The sequence below is a fragment of the Anser anser genome (assembly GCF_964211835.1).
Source record: "Anser anser genome assembly, contig: HAP1_SCAFFOLD_364, whole genome shotgun sequence".
Lineage (NCBI taxonomy): Eukaryota > Metazoa > Chordata > Aves > Anseriformes > Anatidae > Anser > Anser anser.
The window spans coordinates 47,006-68,437 of NW_028153606.1; the positions used below are offsets into that span (position 1 = coordinate 47,006).

The 21,432-nt window shown below is 63.8% G+C and overlaps 3 protein-coding genes across 3 annotated transcripts in view; 2 read left to right on the top strand and 1 right to left on the bottom strand.

Moving 5' to 3' along the window:
- LOC310891841 (E3 ubiquitin-protein ligase HUWE1-like) overlaps positions 1-9,555 on the top strand; it is a gene marked incomplete at its 5' end in the record, with an annotated part of 44,589 nt that extends 35,034 nt beyond the window's left edge. Inside the window, 13 exons of the mRNA XM_083854069.1 lie at positions 528-730; positions 862-944; positions 1,843-1,939; positions 2,137-2,289; positions 3,207-3,452; positions 4,633-4,750; positions 4,883-5,023; positions 5,936-6,223; positions 7,188-7,293; positions 7,564-7,681; positions 7,781-7,962; positions 8,703-8,893; positions 9,383-9,555. Coding sequence (XP_083710195.1) covers positions 528-730; positions 862-944; positions 1,843-1,939; positions 2,137-2,289; positions 3,207-3,452; positions 4,633-4,750; positions 4,883-5,023; positions 5,936-6,223; positions 7,188-7,293; positions 7,564-7,681; positions 7,781-7,962; positions 8,703-8,893; positions 9,383-9,485 — 2,029 coding nt within the window. The 3' untranslated portion in view covers positions 9,486-9,555. The remainder of the gene's footprint in view (positions 1-527; positions 731-861; positions 945-1,842; positions 1,940-2,136; positions 2,290-3,206; positions 3,453-4,632; positions 4,751-4,882; positions 5,024-5,935; positions 6,224-7,187; positions 7,294-7,563; positions 7,682-7,780; positions 7,963-8,702; positions 8,894-9,382) is intronic.
- A 703-nt stretch (positions 9,556-10,258) lies between these two features.
- GNL3L (G protein nucleolar 3 like) lies at positions 10,259-14,817 on the top strand. The gene is made up of 15 exons (XM_083854063.1): positions 10,259-10,372; positions 10,449-10,486; positions 10,627-10,728; positions 10,815-10,931; positions 11,023-11,094; positions 11,180-11,315; positions 11,393-11,496; positions 11,586-11,730; positions 11,861-11,948; positions 12,070-12,247; positions 13,098-13,240; positions 13,345-13,481; positions 13,567-13,700; positions 14,422-14,596; positions 14,689-14,817. The coding sequence occupies exons 1-15, from the start codon at positions 10,360-10,362 to the stop codon at positions 14,739-14,741; spliced, it is 1,635 nt and encodes a 544-aa protein (XP_083710189.1). The 5' UTR covers positions 10,259-10,359; the 3' UTR covers positions 14,742-14,817.
- Positions 14,818-14,976: 159 nt separating this feature from the next.
- On the bottom strand, positions 14,977-21,207 carry ITIH6 (inter-alpha-trypsin inhibitor heavy chain family member 6). The gene is made up of 12 exons (XM_083854062.1): positions 19,252-21,207; positions 19,007-19,161; positions 18,729-18,839; positions 18,423-18,658; positions 18,189-18,352; positions 17,750-18,113; positions 16,557-17,681; positions 16,395-16,421; positions 16,109-16,147; positions 15,888-16,001; positions 15,419-15,793; positions 14,977-15,323 (listed from the first exon to the last, which is right to left on the bottom strand). The coding sequence occupies exons 1-12, from the start codon at positions 19,339-19,341 to the stop codon at positions 15,109-15,111; spliced, it is 3,015 nt and encodes a 1,004-aa protein (XP_083710188.1). The 5' UTR covers positions 19,342-21,207; the 3' UTR covers positions 14,977-15,108.
- Between the last annotated feature and the right edge of the window lie 225 nt (positions 21,208-21,432).

Below are 21,432 nucleotides of genomic sequence, written 5' to 3' on the forward strand. Positions count from 1 at the left end.
ACTCTTGGCCCTACTGATAACTCCTTTCATGCCATTAATTCCTTGTCCTACTGTTAACTCTTGTCCCTACTGATGTAACTTTCCCCTCCTGTTAACTCTCGTCCCTACTGATAACTCTTGTTCATGCCATTAATTCCTGGCCCTCCTGTTAACTCTTGGCCCTACTGATGTAACTTTCCCCTCCTGTTAACTCTCGTCCCTACTGATAACTCTTGTTCATGCCATTAATTCCTGGCCCTCCTGTTAACTCTTGGCCCTACTGATGTAACTTTCCCCTCCTGTTAACTCGTGTCCCTACTGATACAACTTGTGGCTCTTCCTGTTAACTCTTGGCCCTACTGATACGACTTTTCCCTCCTGTTAACTCTTGTCCCCACTGATCTAACTCCTGTTAACTCGTGTCCCTACTGATACAACTCCTGTTAACTCTCGCCCCTGCTGTTAACCCTCGCCCCTACTGACACCCCTTCTCCCTCCCACCGCCCCCCACCCCCCTCTAACGCCTGCCGACCCCCCCCCCCCCCCAGCTTCGACACGGCGGAGAGCGTGGTGATCGTGGCCTCGCAGAAGCGGGCGCTGGGCGGGCGGGAGCTGCAGCTGCCCTCCATGTCGGTGCTCACCTCCAAGACCTCCACGCAGCGCTTCTTCCTCCGCGTCCTGCAGGTCATCATCCAGCTCCGCGACGACACCCGCCGCGCGCACAAGAAAGCCAAGCAAGCCGGGCGCCTGGGTAAGGACCTGGGCGGGGGGGAGGACGCAACGGTGCTGGGAAACCCCCCCCCCCCTTTTTTTTTTTGTTCCCCTCCGTCCTCCCCCCCCGCGGACCCAAATTTTGGGGAGGCTGACGCCCTGTCCTCGCAGGTGCCGGGGGCCTCGGGGCGGCTGGCAGCATCCAGGCCGCCGTCCGGCAGCTGGAGGCCGAGGCCGACGCCATCATACAAATGGTACGTGAGGGCCAGAGGGCCCGGAGGCAGCAGCAGGCAGACACGGTTAGCACGGCCTCGCCCCCCGCATCCTCCCCCTTCAGCCTCCTCTTCCTCCTCCTCCTCCTCCTCCTCCTCCTCCTCCTCCTCCTCCTCCTCCTCCTCCTCCTCCGTCGCGTCCTCCGTTCCCTTCCCGCGCTGCCTCTTCGTCCTCTCCTTCATCCTCCGTCTCCTCCCTTCCCTTCCTGTGCTGCCTTCCTCTCTTGCTTCTCCTTCCTTACCCCGTTCCCCCCGTGGCCTTCCTCCCTCTTCATCCTCCTCCTCCTCCTCGCCACGCTCCTTCCTTTCCTCCTCTTCTTCCAGCCTCATCCTTTCCTCCTGCTCCTTCCCACTCCTGCGCTGCCTCCTCTCCTGCTTCTCCCCTTCCCCATTCACCCCACAACCTTCCTCCCTCTTCATCCTCAACCCCCCTCTTCCTTCATTTCCTTCCTCCGCTGCCTCCTCTCTTCCTCCTCTCCCCCACCCTTCCTCCCTCTTCGTCCTCAACCTCCTCTTCCTCCACTCCCTTCCCCTGCTGCCTCTTCTCTTGCTTCTCCCCTTCCCCGTTCACCCCACAACCTTCCTCCCTCCTCATCCTCAACCTCCTCCTCCGTTTTTTTCTTCCACTGCCTCCTCTCTTCCTCCTCTCCCCCAGCCTTCCTCCCTCCTCCTCTTCATCCCCATCTTCCCTCCTCCTCCTCCTCCTCCCCACGCCGCCACCAACCTCCTCCCCTTCCTCCCCATCCCCTCCTCCTCTCCCCATCCCCATCCTGCACATCCCCCTACACCGGTTTGGGGGTTGGTGGGGGGGGGGCTGGGGGTGGCGCAGGGTCCCTGGGGGCCCCCCCTAACCCCCCCACCCCTGTCCCCCCCCCACCAGTCGGAGGCCGGGCCGGCGGACGGCGCTCCCCGCCGCGACGAGTCGCCCATGGACGTGGACCAGCCCTCGCCCGCCCCCCAGGACGCCCCCTCCGTGGGTGAGTGAGCCCCCTCCCCAGTTCAAGCCAGTTCCCCCCCACCACCACTTTAAACTGGTTCCCCTCCCAGTTTGCCCCACTTGGGGGGAACCGGCCTGCTCCCAGTCCCTACTGGGTGCGCGGAAGGGGTCGGCGGCGCCGTGGGGCTGTGACCCTGTGTGTGTGTCCCCCACCCCTAACCCTAAACCCCCCCCCAGGTTCGGAGGGGTCGCAGGGGGGGGAGCGGGATGAGCGGCCCCCCCCGGAGCTGCCCCTGCTGAGCGAGCAGCTGTGCCTGGACGAGCTGTGGGACATGCTGGGGGAGTGCCTCAAGGAGCTCGAGGAGTCCCACGACCAGCACGCCGTGCTCGGTGCGGGGCTGGGGGGGCTCGGGGGGGGGGCGGGGGGTGGGGAAGGGGCTTTTGGGGGGGTTTGGCGGGGTTTGGGGGGGGTTAGGGGTGGATTAAGGGGGTGGGAAGGGGCTTTTCGGGGGGGCTTTGGGAGGATTAGGGATGGGAAGGGGCTTTTGGGGGGGGCTTGGGGGGTCATGGAAGGGTTCTTGGGGGTTAGGGAAGGATTAAGAGGATGGGAAGGGGCTTTTGGGGGGATTAGGGATGGATTAAGGGGATAGGAAGGGGATTTGGGGGGGCTTTGGGGGGATTAGGGATGGGAAGGAGCTTTTGGGGGGGGCCTTGGGGGGTCACGGAGGGGTTTGGGGGGTTTAGGGGTGGATTAAGGGGATGGGAAGGGGCTTTTGGGGGGGATTAGGGATGGATTAAGGGGATGGGAAGAGGTTTTTGGGAGGCCTCTGAGGGGATTAGGGATGGATTAAGGGGATAGGGGTGGGCTTTGGTGGGTTAGGGATAGATTAAGGGGATGGGAAGGGGCTTTTGGGGGTTCTTTGGGGGGATTAGGGATGGATTATGGGGATGGGAAGGGGGATTAGGGCTGGATTAAGGGGATGGGGTGGGCTTTGAGGGTTAGGGTTGGATTAAGGGGATGGGGAGGATCATTTGGGAGGTGCTTTGGGGCTCAGGGAGGGATTTGGGGGGGTCAGGGGTGGATAAAGGGGATGGAAAGGGGCTTTTGGGGGGTCAGGGAGGGGTTTTGAGGATGTGAAGAAGCTTTTGCGGCAGTCTTTCGGTTCCGGAGACAGGTTTTGAGGCCAGGAAGGGACTTTCGGGGAACGCTCCGGGCATCGGGGCTCTCTTAGGATCCTCGGATCCCACCCCCAAGCCCCGGCACCGCTTTGGGGGTCCCTTAACCCCCTTAATCTCCCCCCCCCCAGTGCTGCAGCCGGCGGTGGAAGCCTTCTTCTTGGTGCACGCCACGGAGCGGGAGAGCAAGCCCCCGGTGCGGGACACCCGCGAGAGCCAGCTGGCCCACATCAAGGACGAGCCCCCCCCGCTGTCCCCGGCCCCCCTGACCCCCGCCACCCCCTCCTCGCTCGACCCCTTCTTCTCCCGCGAGCCTTCCTCCATGCACATCTCGGCCAGCCTGCCCCCCGACACCCAGAAGTTCCTGCGCTTCGCCGGTGAGGGGCTTTTTGGGGGGGGTCGGGGCTTTTTGGGGGGGTTCGGGGGGGGCCGGGAAGGGGTTTGGGGGGATTTGGGGGGGCTGGGAAGGGGTCTGGGGGGGTAGGGACTCACTGAGAGGGGCAGGAAGGGGGCTTCGGGGACCTGGGGGGATCTGGGATGGTTTGGGGGGGGCCGGGGAGGGGTTTGGGGGGATTTGGGGGGGCGGTTGGGATGGTTTGGGGGGATAGGGACTCATTGAGGGGAGCTAGGAAGGGGTTTGGGGGCATTTGGGGGGCAGTTGAGGTGGTTTGGGGGGGCCAGGAAGGGGTTTGGGGCAATTTGGGGGGGGGTGGGAAGGGGTTTGGGGGGTTCGGGACTCATTGAGGGGGGCAGGAAGGGGGTTTGGGGGGATCTGGGATGGTTTGGGGGGGCTGGGAAGGGGTTTTAGGGAGGTAGGGGCTAATTGAGAGGGGCAGGAAGGGGTTTGGGGGGGCTGGGAAGGGGTTTGGGGGGGGCTGGAATCGTTTTGGGGGGAGTGGGAATGGGTTTTTAGGGAGGTCGGGGGGGGTCAGGGATCAATTGAAGGGGACAGGAGGGGGATTTGGGGGAATTTGGGGGGGGTCAGGGAGCAATCGAGGGGGGCAGGAAGGGGATTTAGGGGTTCGGGGATTAATTGAGGGGGGCAGGAAGGGGATTTGGGGAGACTGGGGTGGATCGGGGGGGCGGGAAGGGGTTTAGGGGGTGAGGAGCCAATTGAGGGGGGTTAGGAGGGAGATTTGGGGGATCTGGGGTGGTTGGGGGGGCTGGGAAGGGGGTCTGGGGGGGGCAGGGACCAATTAAGGGGGTCGGGGGGGGGGATTTGGGGGTTTGGGATGGTTTGGGCGTAGACCTTGGGTTTTGGGAGGGGATTTGGGGGGTCTGGAACCAATTTCGGGGGGGTGGGGAGGGGATTTGGGCTCCAGGGATAGTTTTGGGGCATCCTAAGGGCCTTCGGGGTGCCAGGCAGCGTTTGGGGAGGGGTCCACAGCCCCTCTGTTCGCTTCCCACCCCCCCAGCACCTCCAGAGCTGCCTTTGGGGTTCCGAGCACCTCGAGCCACCCTCAAACCTCCAAAACGCCCCAGGGGGAGCCCCTCCCCGTTTCGGGGTGCGTTCCAACCCCCCCCCCAAACAAAACCCGACCCCCTTGCCCCCCCCAGAAACCCACCGGACGGTGCTGAACCAGATCCTGCGCCAGTCCACCACCCACCTGGCCGACGGCCCCTTCGCCGTCCTCGTCGACTACATCCGCGTCCTCGACTTCGACGTCAAGCGCAAGTACGGGGCGGCGCCGGGATTTGGGGTCGGGATCCCCCTCAGCAGCCCCAAATCCCCCCTTTTGTCCTTTTTTTTGTTGTTGTTGTTGATTTTTTTTGTTTGTTTGTTCGTTTTTTTCCCCCCCTTTCCCAGGTATTTTCGGCAGGAGCTGGAGCGGCTGGACGAGGGGCTGCGCAAGGAGGACATGGCCGTGCACGTCCGCCGCGACCACGTCTTCGAGGACTCGTACCGCGAGCTGCACCGCAAGTCCCCCGAGGAGATGAAAAACCGACTGTGAGCCCCCCCCCCGGCCGCCCCCAGGGGACCCCGAGGGGACCCCAAGGATGGGGGCGCAGCCGAGACCGTGCCCAAGTGCCAGGGATTGGGTTTGGGGCGGTGGGAGATCCGTAGGGTCAGGTTTTGGGGCGTTTGGTGGTCCCCCAAGTCTACTTCAGGGGTCATGAGATGGGTTTTGGGTTGTGGGAGATCCTTAGGGTCAGGTTTTGGGGTGCCTGGTGAGCCCCAAATCCTACGTGAGGAGTTGTGGGATGGGTTTTGGGTTGTAGGAGATCTGTAGGGTCAGGTTGTGGGGTGCCTGGTGGTCCTATAATTCTGCTTCAGTGGTTGTGTAATGGGTTTTGGGGTGTAGGAGATCCATAGGGCAAGGTTTTGGGGTGCTTGGTGACACCCAGATACTACATGAGGGGTTGTGGGATGAGTTTGGGGTTGTGGGGGATCCAAAGGGTCAGGTTTCGGGGTGCTCGGTGGTCCCAGAAGTCTACTTCAGGGGTTGTGGGATGGGTTTGGGGGCATGGGAGATTTATAGGGCCATTTCTGGGGGGTACACAAGGTTCTCCCAGCCTGCATTAGAGGATTTGGGGGACTCCAGAGGTGGGTTTGGGGCTTCTGTGGGATCTACAGGACCATGTTTTGGGGTCCGCGGGGCCCCCCAGGGCTGCGTATGGGGATATTGGGGACCGCGAGGCTGGTTTTTGGGTTGTGTGAGTTCCCCAGGACCATGTTTTGGGGTCCGCGGGGCCCCCCAGGGCTGAGTTAGGAGTCAGTGAAGCCCAAGATTTGGGGTTTGGGTTACGCGAGCTCTAAAGGAGCACATTTCTGGGGTCTGTGGGGGTCTCAGCGCCACCCCCGGACCGAGGGTCTCCATTTTGGGGACCCCCCTGACCCACCCCGCTCCCCACCCGGCAGATACATCGTCTTCGAGGGCGAGGAGGGCCAGGACGCCGGGGGGCTGCTGCGCGAGTGGTACATGATCATCTCGCGGGAGATGTTCAACCCCATGTACGCGCTGTTCCGCACCTCGCCGGGCGACAGGGTCACCTACACCATCAACCCCTCGTCCCACTGCAACCCCAACCACCTCAGCTACTTCAAGTTTGTGGGGCGCATCGTGGCCAAGGCCGTCTACGACAACCGCCTGCTCGAGTGTTACTTCACCCGCTCCTTCTACAAGCACATCCTGGGCAAGTCCGTCCGGTAAGGGGGGGGACGCGGGGTGCTGGACCCCGACTGTAGGGGGGGGTGGACCCCACCACGAGGTGCTGGACCCCACCACGAGGTGCTGGAGCCAGCTGTAGGGTGCTGAACTCAACCACAAGGTGGTGGACCCCAGCTGTAGGGTGGTGGATCCCAACTATAGGGTGTTCAACTCAACTACAGGGTGGTGGACCCCAACTCTAGGGTGCTGGACCCCAGCTGTAGGGGTACTGGACCCCAACTATAGGGTGTTGAACTCAACTACAAGGTGTTGCACCCCAACTATAGGGTGGTGGACCCCTACTATAGGTTGGTAGACCCTCACCTATGAGGTGGTGAACCCCAACCATAGGGTGGTGGACCCCAACTATTGGGTGTTGAACTCAACTACAGGTTGGTCAACGCCAACTATAGGGTGTTGAACCCAAAATACGAGGTGTCGAACCCCAACTGTAGGGTGTCAAACCCTAACTATAGGGTGTTGAACCCAAAATACGAGGTGTCGAACCCCAACTGTAGGGTGTCAAACCCTAACTATAGGGTGTTGAACCCCAACCATCAGGTGTCGTACCCCAACTGTAGGGTGTTGAACCCCAACCACGAGGTGTCAAACCCTAATTAAGAGGTGTTGAACCCCATTTATAGGGTGCTGAATTCCAACTGCGGGGTGTTGAACCCCACCATGAGGTGTCAAACACCAACTCTAGGGTGGTGAACCCCCTTTGTGGGGCGTTGAACCCCCCCAAAAGATGTTGAAACCCCCCAGAAAAGGCGTTGAACCCCCAGAAAAGGTGTTGAACCCCCCAAAAAAGGTGTTGAACCCCCCAAGAAAGGTGTTGAACCTCCCAAAAAAGGTGTTGAAACCCCCCAGAAAAGGTATTGAACACCTAAAAAAGGTGTTGAACCCCCCAAAAAGGTTCTGGCCTCCCCCCAAAAAGTTGCTGACCCCCCTTTTCCATCGCAGGTACACGGACATGGAGAGCGAGGACTACCACTTCTACCAGGGCCTGGTCTACCTGCTGGAGAACGATGTCTCCACCCTGGGCTACGACCTCACCTTCAGCACCGAGGTGCGCGGGGAGGGGGGGTGACACTGATGTCCCCACGCCACCCCCTTTTGGGGACAGGGGGACACCCCAAAACGCAGCTCCCCAGCACCCTACACCTCCCCTGGGTCTCCTTGGGTTGCTCCTGGGGGTGGTTGCTCCTGCTCTGGGGGTGTCCCCTCTGTCCCAGGGGTGTCCCTTCTGTCTCGGGGGGTGTCCCCTCTGTCCCGGGGGTGTCCCCAAGGTGTCCCCTCAGTCCCGGGGCTGTCCCCTTCACCCCACGGCCGCCCCCAGGTGCAGGAGTTCGGGGTGTGCGAGGTGCGGGACCTGAAACCCAACGGAGCCAACGTGCTGGTGACGGAGGAGAACAAGAAGGAGTACGTCCACCTCGTCTGCCAGATGCGCATGACCGGTGAGTGGGGTCCTCTTGGGGTCCTTTTGGGGTCCGGGGGGGTCCCTTTAGGGGGTGTCGCGGCCCAGCACCCCCCTGACCCCCCTCCCCGTCCCGCAGGAGCCATCAGGAAGCAGCTGGCCGCCTTCTTGGAGGGCTTCTACGAGATCATCCCCAAGCGCCTCATCTCCATCTTCACGGAGCAGGAGCTGGAGCTGCTCATCTCGGGGCTGCCCACCATCGACATCGACGACCTCAAGGCCAACACAGAGTACCACAAATACCAGGGCAACTCCATCCAGGTGGGCTGCACCCCCCAAAAAATCCCTTACAAGTCCTCCTGGGGGAGGTTATGGGGGCAAATTCCAGGGCAACTCCATCCAGGTGGACTTCACCCCAAAAAAAAATCCCTTACAAGTCCTCCTGGGGGAGGTTCTGGGGACAAACTCCAGGGCAACTCCAGCCAGGTGGGCTTCACCCCCAAAAAATACCCTAAGCATCCTCCCCAGGGGAGTGTTTTTGGGGGCAAACACCAGCATAACTCCATCCAGGTGGGCTTCACCCCCAAAAAAAGCCCTAAAAGACCTCCCGGGGGAGGTTATGGGGGCAAATTCCATGGCAACTCCATCCAGGTGGGCTTCACCCCAAAAAAAAATCCCTTACAAGTCCTCCTGGGGGAGGTTCTGGGGACAAACTCCAGGGCAACTCCAGCCAGGTGGGCTTCACCCCCAAAAAATACCCTAAGCATCCTCCCCAGGGGAGTGTTTTTGGGGGCAAACACCAGCATAACTCCATCCAGGTGGGCTTCACCCCAAAAAAATACCCTGAAAGTCCTCCCGGGGGAGGTTATGGGGGCAAATTCCAGGGCAACTCCAGCCAGGTGGGCTTCACCCCCCAAAAAAAGCCCTAAAAGACCTCCTGGGGGAGGTTGTGGGGGCAAATTCCAGGGCAACTCCAGCCAGGTGGGCTTCACCCCAAAAAAAAACCCAAAGCATCCTCCCGGGGGAGGCTTTTTGGGGCTGACGAGCCTTCTGCCCCGCAGATCCAGTGGTTCTGGCGGGCGCTGCGCTCCTTCGACCAGGCGGACCGCGCCAAGTTCCTGCAGTTCGTGACGGGGACGTCCAAGGTGCCCCTGCAGGGCTTCGCCGCCCTCGAGGGCATGAACGGCATCCAGAAGTTCCAGATCCACCGCGACGACCGCTCCACCGACCGCCTGCCCTCGGCGCACACCTGGTGGGGGCAACGGGGGGGGACGGGGAGAGGGGGAGGGATGGGGACAGGGGGATTGGGGACAGGACGTGGGGATGGGGACGCAATGAGGTGGGACATGGGGATGGGGATAGGGGGCATGGGGGTGGGGACACAATGAGGTGGGACACGGGGATGGAGGGCACAGAGGTGGGGGGAGAGGTTACGTGGGGATGGGGGGGACAGGGGACGTGGGGATGGGGGGACAGGGGCCGTGGGGATGGGGACAGTGAGGTGGGACATGGGGACAGGGACAGGGGCCATGAGGACCTGGCCGGGAGGTGGGGTGGGGACGGGGGACACAGGGACAGAGGACGTAGGACAGGAGGACACGGGGACACGGGGCAGGGGATGACGGGCGGGAGGCCATGGGGACGTAGGGCCGGGGGGGACCCAAGTGGGGGGCACGCGGGGGGGCTGCCGGAGGGGTGTGGGGACCCCGCGGGGACACGGCGGTGACCCCGCGCCCCCCAGCTTCAACCAGCTGGACCTGCCGGCCTACGAGAGCTACGAGAAGCTGCGGCAGATGCTGCTGCTGGCCATCCAGGAGTGCTCCGAGGGCTTCGGGCTGGCGTAGCCCCCCCGGGACCCCCCCGGGACCCCCGGCGCGGGACGAGAGATGGCTATAAATATATATATATATTTTTTGGTTTCGTTGGCTTTTTTTTTTTTTTTTCCTTCCCCCCCCCTCCCCCTCATCCTCTCCGTTGCCCCCCCCCCCCCCCCCCCCGCCCCCTGCCTTTCTTCTCCTCGGTTTTTGCTCTTTTTTGTGAGGTTTGAGGTTTTTTTGGGGGGGGTCTTAGAGGGGAGGGGCCCTGCCCGGGAGGGGGGGCAGGGTTGGGGGGGGGACAGAACCCTCCCTCCCCGTTAAAATTATATATAAGTGGCGACTCGGCCCCTCCCCCACCCCAAAGTGAGCGAAAGACGATAAAAAAAGGAAAAAAAAGAAAAAAAAAAACAAAAGGAATAAAAAAAGTGCACTCTTGGTAAGGGCAGTCCCGGTCGTTCTTGGGGGGCGGGGGCGGGGGCGCCATCTTGGGTGTGGCAGCGGCGAGGCGCGGGCGCCATCTTAGGTGTGGCAGGGGGTGCTGTGTTACAGTGTGGCCGCCATGTTGGGTGTGGCGGTGGGACGGTGCGGCCGCCATCTTGGGCGTGGCGACGTCGGGGGGGGGCAGTCGCAACGGTGACGCCGCCATGTTGGGTGCGGCGGTGTCAGTGGGGGGCGCCGTTGGTACGGGGCGGCCGCCATCTTGAGTGCGGCGGCGGTGTTAGGAGGGGGGCGTGGTTATTGCTCTTCTGACGCCATCTTGGGAGTGGCGGCGCCATCTTGGGTGAGGCACACCACCCTCTGCGTGACGTCGGTCGTGTGGGCGTGGCTAAAGCTGCCCTGGCGCGCCGGAAGTGACGCCGGCAGCGAGCCGGGAGGGCGGGCGAGCGGCGTGGGGGCGGCCATGACGCGTTCCCGTGCGTCCCGGGGGGGTTTTGGGGGGCCGGGGGGGCTCCGGGGGGGCGCCCCCCGTAACGCTGCCGCTCTCCGCAGGGCGACAAGTGGAGGCCGCCCGCAAGAAGCGGCTCCAGGTGAGGCCGGAGGCGGGGAGGCCCCGGCACCCCCCAGGATTGTGTTCGGGCCCCCCACAACTGGGCCTGGGACCCCACAACCTGGGCCTGGGATCCCCCAAAACTGGGCTTTTCCCCCCAAAAATGGGCTCCCCCCCCAGGGCAAAGCCGCGAAGGCAGCAGGGAAGAAGGACCCCGGGGTGCCGCAGCTCGGCCGCTTCGCCGCTCACGTCCAGCAGCAGAATGAGAAAAAACAGAAAAGGGTAAGAACAGAAAGCCGTAAAAGGGGGTTTTGGGGGTGACCCCCCCCCCCCCCCCAAAAAAAAAACCCACGGGGGTGTCCCCGCAGGCGGCCGAGGCGCGGCGGCGGCAGGAGGAGGCGCGGGGCGCGGAGCTGGGCCGGCGGCGCAGCCTGGCGGGGCTGCAGCAAGACGCCCTGCGGCGGCAGCGCGACTTCGAGCGCAAGGTAGGGTGTTTCTTTTTGGGGGGGGGCACCCCCATATCACACCCCCATATCACACGCCCCCTCTCACCTCAAAACCCGGGCCGCCCCCCAGGAGGTGGCGGCAGCCCAGCCGGACGCTCAGGGCGAAGCCTCGCTGCGGCAGTACGGGCGGGAGCTGCGCAAGGTGAGTGTTAATTTGGGGCGTTTCGGGGTTTTTTTTGGGGGGGGGGGGGTTCTCCCCTCTGCTGAGCCCCCCGAGCCTTCGGCAGGTGCTGGCAGCCTCTGACGTGGTGCTGGAGGTGCTGGACGCCCGAGACCCCCAGGGCTGCCGCAGCCCCCAGCTGGAGGCCGCCGTGCGCAGCGCTGGCACCCGCCAGCGCCTGGTGCTCGTCCTCAATAAAATTGGTAAGGGGGCGGGACAACATGGGGGGGCTGGGGGGGGCGCACGCAGCCCCCCCGGGTGACGCTTTTTCCCCCCGCAGACCTGGTGCCGCGCGACGTGGTGGCGGCGTGGCTGAAGTACCTGCGCGCCGAGTTCCCCACCGTGGCTTTCAAGGCGTGCACGCAGCAGCAGAGCCGCAACCTGGTGGGGGGCCCCGGGGATAAAATGGGGGGGGGGGGGGAAGTGGGGGATTTTGGGGTGTCCCCTCGTCACCCCACCGTGTCCCCATGCAGAAGCAGAGCCGGCTGCCGGTGACCGCGGCCCCCGAGGAGGTGCTGGCCGGGGGGGGCAGCGTGGGGGCCGACTGCCTGCTGCGGGTGCTGGCCAACTACAGCCGCTCGCGGGAGGTGAAGACGGCCATCACCGTGGGGGTCGTGGGTGAGCGGGGCTCGGGGGGGGGGGCGGGCGGGATGACGGGGTCCCTCCCATTTTATTTCCCCGCCCCAATCCCCAATTTCCCCCTTTTTCACCCCAATTTCCCCCTTTTTCCCCCCGATTTCCCCCCCAGGCTACCCCAACGTGGGGAAGAGCAGCCTCATCAACAGCCTCAAGCGGAGCCGGGTTTGCGGGGTGGGGGCCACGCCGGGGGTCACCAGGTAAACCCCGCCCTTGTGGGCGTGGCCTGCGCGATGGCTCCGCCCCTTGTGGGCGTGGCCTGCTATTTGGCTCCGCCCCTTGTGGGCGTGGCCTATATGTCGGGTCCGCCCCCTCCCCCAGGTGCCTGCAGGCGGTGCAGCTGGACCGCCACATCCAGCTGCTCGACTGCCCCGGCGTCGTCATGGCAACGGGCGCCCCCCCCGCCGCCGCCCCCCTGAGGGGGGCCCTGGCCCCCCAGCGCCTCAAGGACCCCCTGGGCCCCGCCGCCGCCATCCTGCGCCGCTGCCCCCCCCAGCAGGTGGGCGCCGGGGGGGGGGGGGGGGGTTGGGGGGCTCGGCCCCGATGCTGTGGGGGTTGGGGGTGTCCTGGGGGGGGGGCTCAGCCCCGTTACAGGGGGGTTTGGGGGGGGTTTAGCCCTATTGCTGGGGGGTTTGGGGGGGTTCAGCCCCGTTACAGGGGGGTTTGGGGGGGTTCAGCCCCGTTACAGGGGGGTTTGGGGGGGTTCAGCCCCGTTACAGGGGGGTTTGGGGGGGTTCAGCCCCGTTACAGGGGGGTTTGGGGGGGTTCAGCCCCGTTACAGGGGGGTTTGGGGGGGTTCAGCCCCGTTACAGGGGGTTTGGGGGGGTTCAGCCCCGTTACTGGGGGGTTTGGGGGAATTCAGCCCCGTTACAGGGGGGTTGGGGGGGGTTCAGGCCCCTTTTTTGGGGTGTCGGGGTGGTCAGCCCTATTACTGGCAGATTTGGGGGGGTTCGGCCCCATTGCTGTGGGGTTTGGGGGGGTTCAGCCCCATTGCTGTGGGGTTTGGGGGTGTTGGGGGGGCTCAGCCCTATTGTTACGGGGTTTGGGGCTGTCGGGGGGGGGGCTCAGCCCCATCGTTTTGGGGTGTCGAGGGGGGGCTCAGCCCCATTTTTATGGGATTTGGAGCTGTCAGGGGGGGCTCAGCCCCATCATTTTGGGGTGTCGAGGGGGGACTCAGCCCCATTTGTATGGGGTTTGGGGTTGCCCGGGGGGGCTCAACCCCATATTTACAGGATTTGGAGCTGTCGGGGGGGTGCTCAGCCCCATTTTTCCGGGGGTTTGGGGTGTGTGGTGCCCCCCCCCTTCACCCCAAACCCTAATCTCACGACCCCGCGTGTCCCCCCCCCCAGCTGAGCGAGCTGTACGGGGTCCCCCCCTGCGCCGACCCCCGGCAGTTCCTCTCCCACCTGGCCCGGCGCCAGGGCCGCCTGCGGCCGGGGGGGCTCCCGGACCCCCACGCCGCCGCCGTGGCCCTGCTGCGCGACTGGACCAGGTGGGTTTAGGGGCCGGGGGGGGGGCCGGGGGACAGCGCCCCCTTTCCCCGTATCCTAAAAACCTTCAAACGTTCCCCCCCCCCCTCGAAAAATAACCCGGCAGCGGGAAAATCTCCTACTACACGCGCCCCCCCGGGCGCGACGAGGCGGGGGCGCAGCTGGAGGCACAAATCCTGCCCGCGCTGGGGCCCGAGCTCGACCTGGAGGCGCTGGAGCGGGGCGACGCCGAGGCGCTGGCGGGTGAGTTTCGGGGTGTCCCCCCCCCCCAAAAAAAAAAAACCACCTTTATCCCCCCCCTTACGGGGCTCACCTGGTCCCCCCGCAGCCGTCCCGATGGCGGTGGAGGGCATCGAGGTGTCGCCGTGCGGCCCCCAGGAGGAGGAGGAGGAGGAGGAGGAAGATCAGGATGAGGCCATGGAGCGGGGCGACGCCGCGGAGGCGGACGGCGATGGTCTGGAGGTGCGGGAAGGGGTTTTGGGGGGGCCTGAGAAGGGTTTTGGGGGGTGGTGAAGGATTTTTGGGGGCCCATGAAGGATTTGGGGGCACCCGTGAGGGGTTTTGGGGAGCCTGTGAAGGATTTTGGGGGGTCTATGAAGGATTTTGGGGGGTCTATGAAGGATTTTGGGGGGGCTGTGAAGGATTTTGGGGGCATGAGAAGGATTTTGGGGGGCCCGTGAAGGATTTTGGGGGTCATGAGAAGGGTTTAGGGGGCGCCTGTGAAGGATTTTGGGGGTGCTTGAGGGGTTTTGGAGGGCCTGTGAAGGAGTTTGGGGGCCCAAGAAGAATTTCTAAGGGCCCATGAAGGACTTTTTGGGGCGCACAAATGATCTTGGGGGGTACGTGAAGAATTTTGGGGGCCGCTGAAAGATTTTGGGGTCCCTAGAAGTTGTTTCTGGGGGCACGGAGGTGATTTTGGGGGGCCTGTGAAGGATTTTTGGGAACACATAAAAGATTTTGGGGACCAGTGGAAGATTTTTGGAGCCTGTGAAAGATTTTGGGGGGGATGTGAAGGATTTTTGGGGCCCTTGAAGGATTTGGGGGGGTACGTAAAAGATTTTTGGGGCCGTGTGAAGGATTTTTGGGGGCCCGTGAGGGATTTTTAGGGGCCCCGTGAAGGATTTTGGGGGCCCGTGGAGGATTTTGGGGGCGCGGAGGAGGTTTTGACGGGGTTCCCCGGCAGTTCGGCGCGCTGACGGTGGAGCTGAAGCCCCGGGCGAAGCCTGGGGGGGGCGGGGAGGAGGCGGCCCCCCCCCGCGCCCCCCGTTTGGAAGAAGTGGCCGCGCTGCCCCCCCTGCTGCAGGGCCAGGGGCTGGCGGCCGCGGGCAAGCGGAGGAAAAAGCAGCAAAAAAGAGCAGGTGAGCCCAAAACCCCCCTTTTTCCCCCGAACCTCCCCCCTTTCCCCCCCCCCAGACGCCCCCATCGGAACCATTTTGTGTCCCCCCCCCAGAAAAAATCGCCACCAAGCTCTCGGAGACGCTGACGGCGGCCATGCAGCTCTGAGCACGGAGATTTATTGGTTTTTTTGGGGCATAAAAACGGCTAAAAACCAGTTTGGGGAATAAAAACGGCGGCGGAACTGGGGCGTCGAGGTGTCGGCGGGGGGGTCCCATGGCTTTAGAAGGGTCTGGGGGGGGTTGCAGAGAGATCCCCAATTTTTTTGGGGGGGTGGGGGGGGTGGTTAGGGGGTTCACTTTATGTCGGCACCCCAAAAATGGGGAAATCCCCCCAAAAATGGGGAAATCCCCCCAAAAATGGGGAAATCCCCCCAAAAACGGGGCCGCCCACTGCAGATTTTGGGGCGGTGACGCTGGTGCCTTTGGGGGGGGCCCTCCCCAGTTTGTTTGTGTTTTTTTTTTTATGCCCCCCTTCAGCCCAGCACCGAAGGGGGGGCCAGGAAAGCCCCGTAGGGCCCCCCCAGCAGCGCCAGCACCTCGGGGCGCGGCACCAGCCAGCAGCTGGGGTGCGGGGCCCCCCCCGGCCCCCTTTTGGCCACCAGCGTGGCCGTCACCCCCACCTCGCCCCGCTGCAGCCGCGCCGTCCCCGGCGTCCCCGAAGCAGCCAGCCGGACGCCCCGCAGCCGCCCTGGGGGAGAGGGGACGCGCGTGTCACCCCCCCCGACACCCCCAAAAAGGCGGCGAAGGCGCTTTTTTTTTTTGGGGGGGGGGGGCAGCGCTTACCTAGGAGCCCCCCCGTTTTTGGGGACAGGCCGGCGCCGTCGCGGACGTAGAAGCCGAGGTGGTCGCGCTGCAGGGCGCCGGGGCGGCCGTAGCGGTGGCGCAGCACCCCGAATCTCAAGCGGGGGCCCAGGAGGAGGTGGAGGCGGCCCCCCCGGCCCACCTGCAGCGTCAGGGGGGGGCGGCGGAGCCTGGCAGGGCTGGAGAAGGGCAGGGAGACCGGGGGGGCCCCCCCCCCGGTGACGCGGATCCCCCGCGGGGTGACGGCGACGGCGGCGGCGCCCGCCGAGAGGGTGAGGGCGTCGAGGAAGGTGCGGGGTCGGGACGGGGCGCGGGGCCACGGCGGGGCGCCCACCAGGTGCCCGTGGACCCTCAGCCCTACAAGGGGGGGGGGAAACGGGGTGCCCCCCCATGTTATTGGGGGTGGGGGGGGCTCCCCACGGCTTTTGGGGGGTCCCACGCGGGGCCTCACCGAGGCGCCGGTCGGTGAGCAGCTGCAGGACGTCGCCCGGGCGGCCGTCGAGGGTGAAGCAGAGGGGCTGCGGCGCCCCCCGCACGCTGGCCACGAAGTGGGGGTCCCCGTCCACTGGGGGGGGGGGGGAAGGGGTCGGAGGGGGGGGGCTGAGTGCCCCCCAAATCCCCTCCGGAGCCCCCCGATCCCGCCCCCCCCCGATCCCGTCCGTGCCCCCCTACCTGAGGCGGAGAAGGTGAAGAAGGTGGGGCTGGAGGAGGCTGGAGAAAAAGGGGGGGGGGGCGTGGGGGGGGGGCTGCAGAACACCCCTGGGCTGTGCCCCCCCCCCCATTCTGGGGGTTTTAGGGTGTCTGTGCCCCCCCCCATTACAGTTGGCCCCCCCCTCACATCCCTTTGCTCACCCCTGTCAACCGCATCTGTGAGGTCTGGAAGAGGAAAGGGGGGGGGGGCATGGTGTGCTGCCCCCCCCCCCCAAATTTAGGGGGTGCAAGGGGGGGGGGCCGTTACCTGCGGTGTTTTCGTCATCGGGGAGCCCTGCGAGGGGGCAAAGAGGCGGAGGTGAGGCGGGGGGGGGGTTCAGTGGGTTAAATCCCCCAAAAAAGGGGTGGCGGGGGGGTCCCCGCTCCGAGGGGGGGGGGATTTGGGGGTCGGGGGGGGGGCACGGTTCACCTTTGGGGGTGAGGACGGCGTAGACGGGGGGGGGGTCGAGGGACTCCACGAATTCCTGGCCCCCCGCCCCGGGAGCCAGCAGCTCGGCCTCGGCCGGCTGCAGCAGCAGCACGGCGTCCCCGGGGCCGCGGGGGGGGCTGCCCGTCCCCCCCGGCACGGGGGGCACCCACAGCCGGGGGGGCCACGGCGGCACGGTGCTGCCGGGCCCCGCGACGTCCCCGAGCTGTCCCGCGGCGGCGGCGGTGGCCGGACCCTTCGGCGGCCCCGCCGTTGCCTCGGTGGCGGCCGCGGGGCCGTTGGGTGCCGCGGCGGTGACGCCGAGCCCCGCGGCGGTGACGCCGAGCCCCCCGGTGACAGGCGGGGGGGGCGTCGGGCCCCCGTCCCCCGGCGTCACCACCACCAGCGAGGTGAGGGGGGTGACGAAGCGGTGGAGGAGGGCCAGCTCGGTGGCCTCGGCGTCGAGCTTTTGGCGGGCGGCGGTGCCGTTGGCGCCCAGGCGCGCCCGCAGCAGCTCCCGGATGGTGACGTAGGCCCAAAGGCGCCGCGCGAAGGCGCCGAGGAGCTCGGCGGGGCGCTGGGGGCAGCCGGGGGGCACCTCGGCGGCAGCGGCGGGCACCTCGGCGGCGGCGCGGAGCTCGCCCTCGCCGCCCTGCCCGGCCACGTGGACGCGGAGCCGCTCGGCGCCCGGCTCCAGCCGCCCGGCCAGCACCAGCTCGGAGCCCTGGAAATAAGCGGGGAAGAGGCCGGGGGCGACGCGGCGGGCGGCCGCGCCGGGGTAGGCGAGCTCCACGCGGCGCAGGAGCGGGCTCTCGATCTCCCGGAAGAGGCCGGCGAGCTGGAGGGCGACGCCGGCCTCCTCGGGGACCCGGCGCGCCGTCCCGCCGCTGGCCGCGGCCAAGCGGCGCAGCAGGGCCAGGTCGGCGTCCGCCCCGAAAGCCAAGCCGAAAAGGAGGGCGGCCGAAGGGGCCAGGGCGCGGCGGGCGTTGGAAAGGATGCGGGCGGCGTCCGTCACCCCCGCCGTGGGCTCCCCGTCCGTCAGGAGGAGCAGCAGCGGCACGCGGGGCTCCTGGGCGCCGCGGCGGAGGAGGGCGGCCGCCGCCAGCAGCGCGCGGTCGATGTCGGTCCCTGCGGGGTCAGGGGACGGTAGCGGGAGGAGCGCGGGGACGCGGGGACGCGGTTGTGGCAGTACTCACAGCCGTCAGCCTCCAGGGACTCGACGTAGCGGGCGGCGCTGCGGACGTGGGGCGCGGTGGCCGGGACGGGGCCGTCGTCCCGCCACACCCGGGCGGCCTCGGCGAAGGCGACGATGTTGAAGCGGTCGTGGGGGCGCAGGGCGCGCAGGATGGATTGCATGGCCGCCTTGGTCTGCGGGCGCGGGAGGAGTGGAAGAGGGGGAACGGCGAGAATCGGGGTCCGCGGGGTGCCCCCCCGCCCCGCTACCTGCTTGATTTTGGTGCCGGACATGGAGCCGCTGACGTCGATGAGGAAGATGATGTCTTTTGGGATGGGCGGCAGCCCGCTGGGCGCGAAGAAGTGGACGAAGTACCCGTCGTGTAGCTAGGGGATTAAACGAGGTGGTTTAGGGACGGGCTCACGCTCAGCCAGCCCTCACCCCATCCCTCCCCGCCGCACCTCCACGTCCCCCACGACGTCGCGCCGGGCCACGTCGTACTCCACCGCGAAGTCACCGGCGAGGCCGGCCGCGGAGAAAGCCGCCTGCTCCTGCGGGGTGGGGGCGAAGGCGACGCGGGCGCAGTGGGTGCCCTTCTCCACCCTGGCGGCCGGCGGCGCCTGCCCTGCGGCGGAGGCGGTGGCGTTAGGGTGCCGTCACCGCGGCGGAGGGGACCGTCACCGTCCCGGACGTACCTCGCCGTGCATCCGCGGGCTGGAAGGGCAGCACGCGGAGGTCGCCGATGCCAGCCCGCTCGGTGATGCTCAGCTCCACGCGGAGCTCGGCCACGACCTGGCGGGGACGGACGGCGACGGCGTAGCGGTACGTGCCCAGGCGGCGCTGCAGCAGCTCCTCGTAGCGCAGTTCGAAGGACACGTGCCCGTTTGCTGCCACCGTGGCCGTCACGCGGAAGCGCTGGGCCTCCTGCTCCCTGGAGGGCGGGAGGGGAGCGTCACGGTTCCCCCTCGTGCACCCCGATGTCCGCCCTCCCCAGCGCTCACTTGGTGCCGACGTGCGCGGCCGTCTTGCCCTGCTTGCGGGCTGCTTCGTACAGCTCCTTAGCCCGGTGCTTCTCCATCACCTCAGCTGTGTAGACCTTGCCATCGACGGTGCTGGCGGGGGAAAAATGATTAAAATGGCAGACGGTTGGCTCTTTTTCCACAAAAGTTGCCCCCTTTCTCCGTGACCAAAGCCATGGCACTGCCCAGCAAGGGGCTGCGGCCGTGGCGGTGGCCATGCTGATAACGTGTCCCTTCCTCCTCCTCCTCCTCCTCCTCACAGGGTGAAGTTGGTGATGAAGGCAGCAGGCGACAGATCGAGGTCGAAGGCGGCCTGGCGCGGCGCGGGGTGCGGGTTGTGCATGGCGCAGCACACCCGGGTGGAGGCGTAGCGGGAGATGATGGCGGAGCTCACGGTGAAGCTGGTCATCGGCAGCTGCGAGAGAAGGGGGGCGTAACGGTGGCAAAATATTCCCCCCACGGCTCAGATTGTGCCCCCCAAATTAATTAATAGCTCTGTGCTCACCTCCTGGCCGAGGGAAAGATTCATCGCAGGCAGGGCAAGCAGGCAAGGCAGCGCCAAGTACCTGGCCAGGATGCGTCCCAGCTCATCCATGTTGCCTTCTCTGCTGCCTTTACTCCTCAGCCTTCCCCGGAGCAGCTTTTCCTCCTCTTTTTCTCTTTTAGGGACTACTTTTTTCCACTTTCCTTCTTCCTCCACACCTACAAATGCAGCATTCACTTGAGACAAGCCGGGCTTGTCCACAGGCTGGGGGCTGGAGATACGCCAGTCCCTGCAAGACGAAATAAAAACAAAACACCCAGAAGAACCTGTGTCTTTCAGGCCGGCTATTTTCTTATTTATTTTTCCCTCATGCTGCTGCTTTTTTTTTTCTTTTTTCTTTTTTTTTCCATGAGCTTAGTGGGTCGGTCACTGGGGAAACTCAGGGCAAGCGTGAGGCAAAAGAGGCTGTTACTAGGCACCATGGTGGAGCAGGGATATTTATAAGGGCTGAGGGGTGGGAAGTGGGCACAAAAAAAGAGGCTGGAAAGGGGAATTTTATCTATTAATAGTCATGATTCCAGTGGGTCCTTGACTGGGAACCAACATGGCGCCCTGACTGGGACACAAAATGGCGCCTTGCTGACGGGGAACTAAGGTAGCACCCAACTCCTGTAAGAGAGTTTTGTGTGTGTGTGTGTTTTTGCAAAGAAATGTTACATTTGTTTACAAAGAAAGAATGTATTTTTGAGATATGCTTGTAGCGATAAGGAAGCTTACAGGACAACCTTGTAAAAGGCCGACAACAACCAGACTCCTTCATGGAATCAGGCAAAAATCATGGTGTCGAGTCAGATAGTGGAAGAAATATTCCCACCTCACAGAGTGAAAAGTCACGAGAAACTTGAAAAATAACAGGCTGGCAACTGAAAGTCATGTACGAGCTGTGACGTGCCGGATAGGTTGTGAACCTGGAGTACCCAGTCAGTGGGGAAACGGGAAGGTCCTGATTGTCGTGAGATAAATTATATATAAACTGCGCTATTTAACTAGCAGGTGCACTCCTGCTTGGAAATAAATATATATCCTTCACCAGAGAACCTGCCTGGAGGAAATTATCGTGGATATTTCTCACACTCCTAAGCGGGTTTTGCTTCAGATATCGCCGCCATCAACCTCTCCTCATCATCAACACCTCAAAATGGCGAAGGGACAATCCTGACCTCACCTCCAGACTCCCTCAGCTAAACACAAAAAGCAATAAAACTTTCCAAGACTCGTTTTGGAGAATTATAAAGCAGGTATTCTTTATAAACAGCGCTGTGTATGTGGGGGAGTAATTCCACCAAACATGTACACCTAAGCAAGACAATGAGTACTTATTTATGGTTCGGTGATATGCATATTCAGGTAATTTTGCAAGAAAGGGCAGGATTTACGTTAATGGTTTATCAGAATTAATTATCATATTGTCCCTCCTACTTTCGCATGAGCAATGCCCTCCTGGTGGTCACACTTTGGGGTCTTTCTGATGAAGGCTCTTCTTCACCTTGTACTTTTCTCCTTTCCATTTTGTGCATGCTCTGTCATCATTTACCACTTCAGCAGTTTTGCTTTTCTTTTTCAAAATCAGCTAATTTAATTAAGTTCTACTTTGGATACCACGTTCCTTCTTCAGCCTCAATTTTGTGGCTAGAGCTGAGTCTTATAGCACATATTTTATATATATATATATATATATATATAGCTTATATATGTTGGCAATATGGTGACATATATACTACATTAGCATATTTTGAGTTTAACCTTTATGATTCTATGATGATAATTGTTTGTTGGTGCCTCAGCCACCATTATGGTGCCCTCCCCTCAGCCTGAGGTAAGGGGCTTGGCAGTGATCAGGCGCTTTAATACCTTTATAAAGGAGGGGATGGGGGTAAAGTCAGCCACTTTGGGCCTTTTTTGTGCTTTTTTGTGTGTTTTTTTTTTGTGTTTTATTTTCACACTTGAAGGGACACGGGGGAGAAGGAGCGACCGTTGGCCGCCATTTTCTCCCCCCCTGAGGTAAAAGGCGCTTCCCGCCCTTTTTCCAAACCCGAGGGGAGGGGGGCGCGAGGCCGCGCTGCCGGCACGCGGCGGGCGGAGGGAGAGGGTGGGCGTGGCCTGCGCCTCTCGCCCAATCGCAGCCGGAGGCGGGGATGGGCG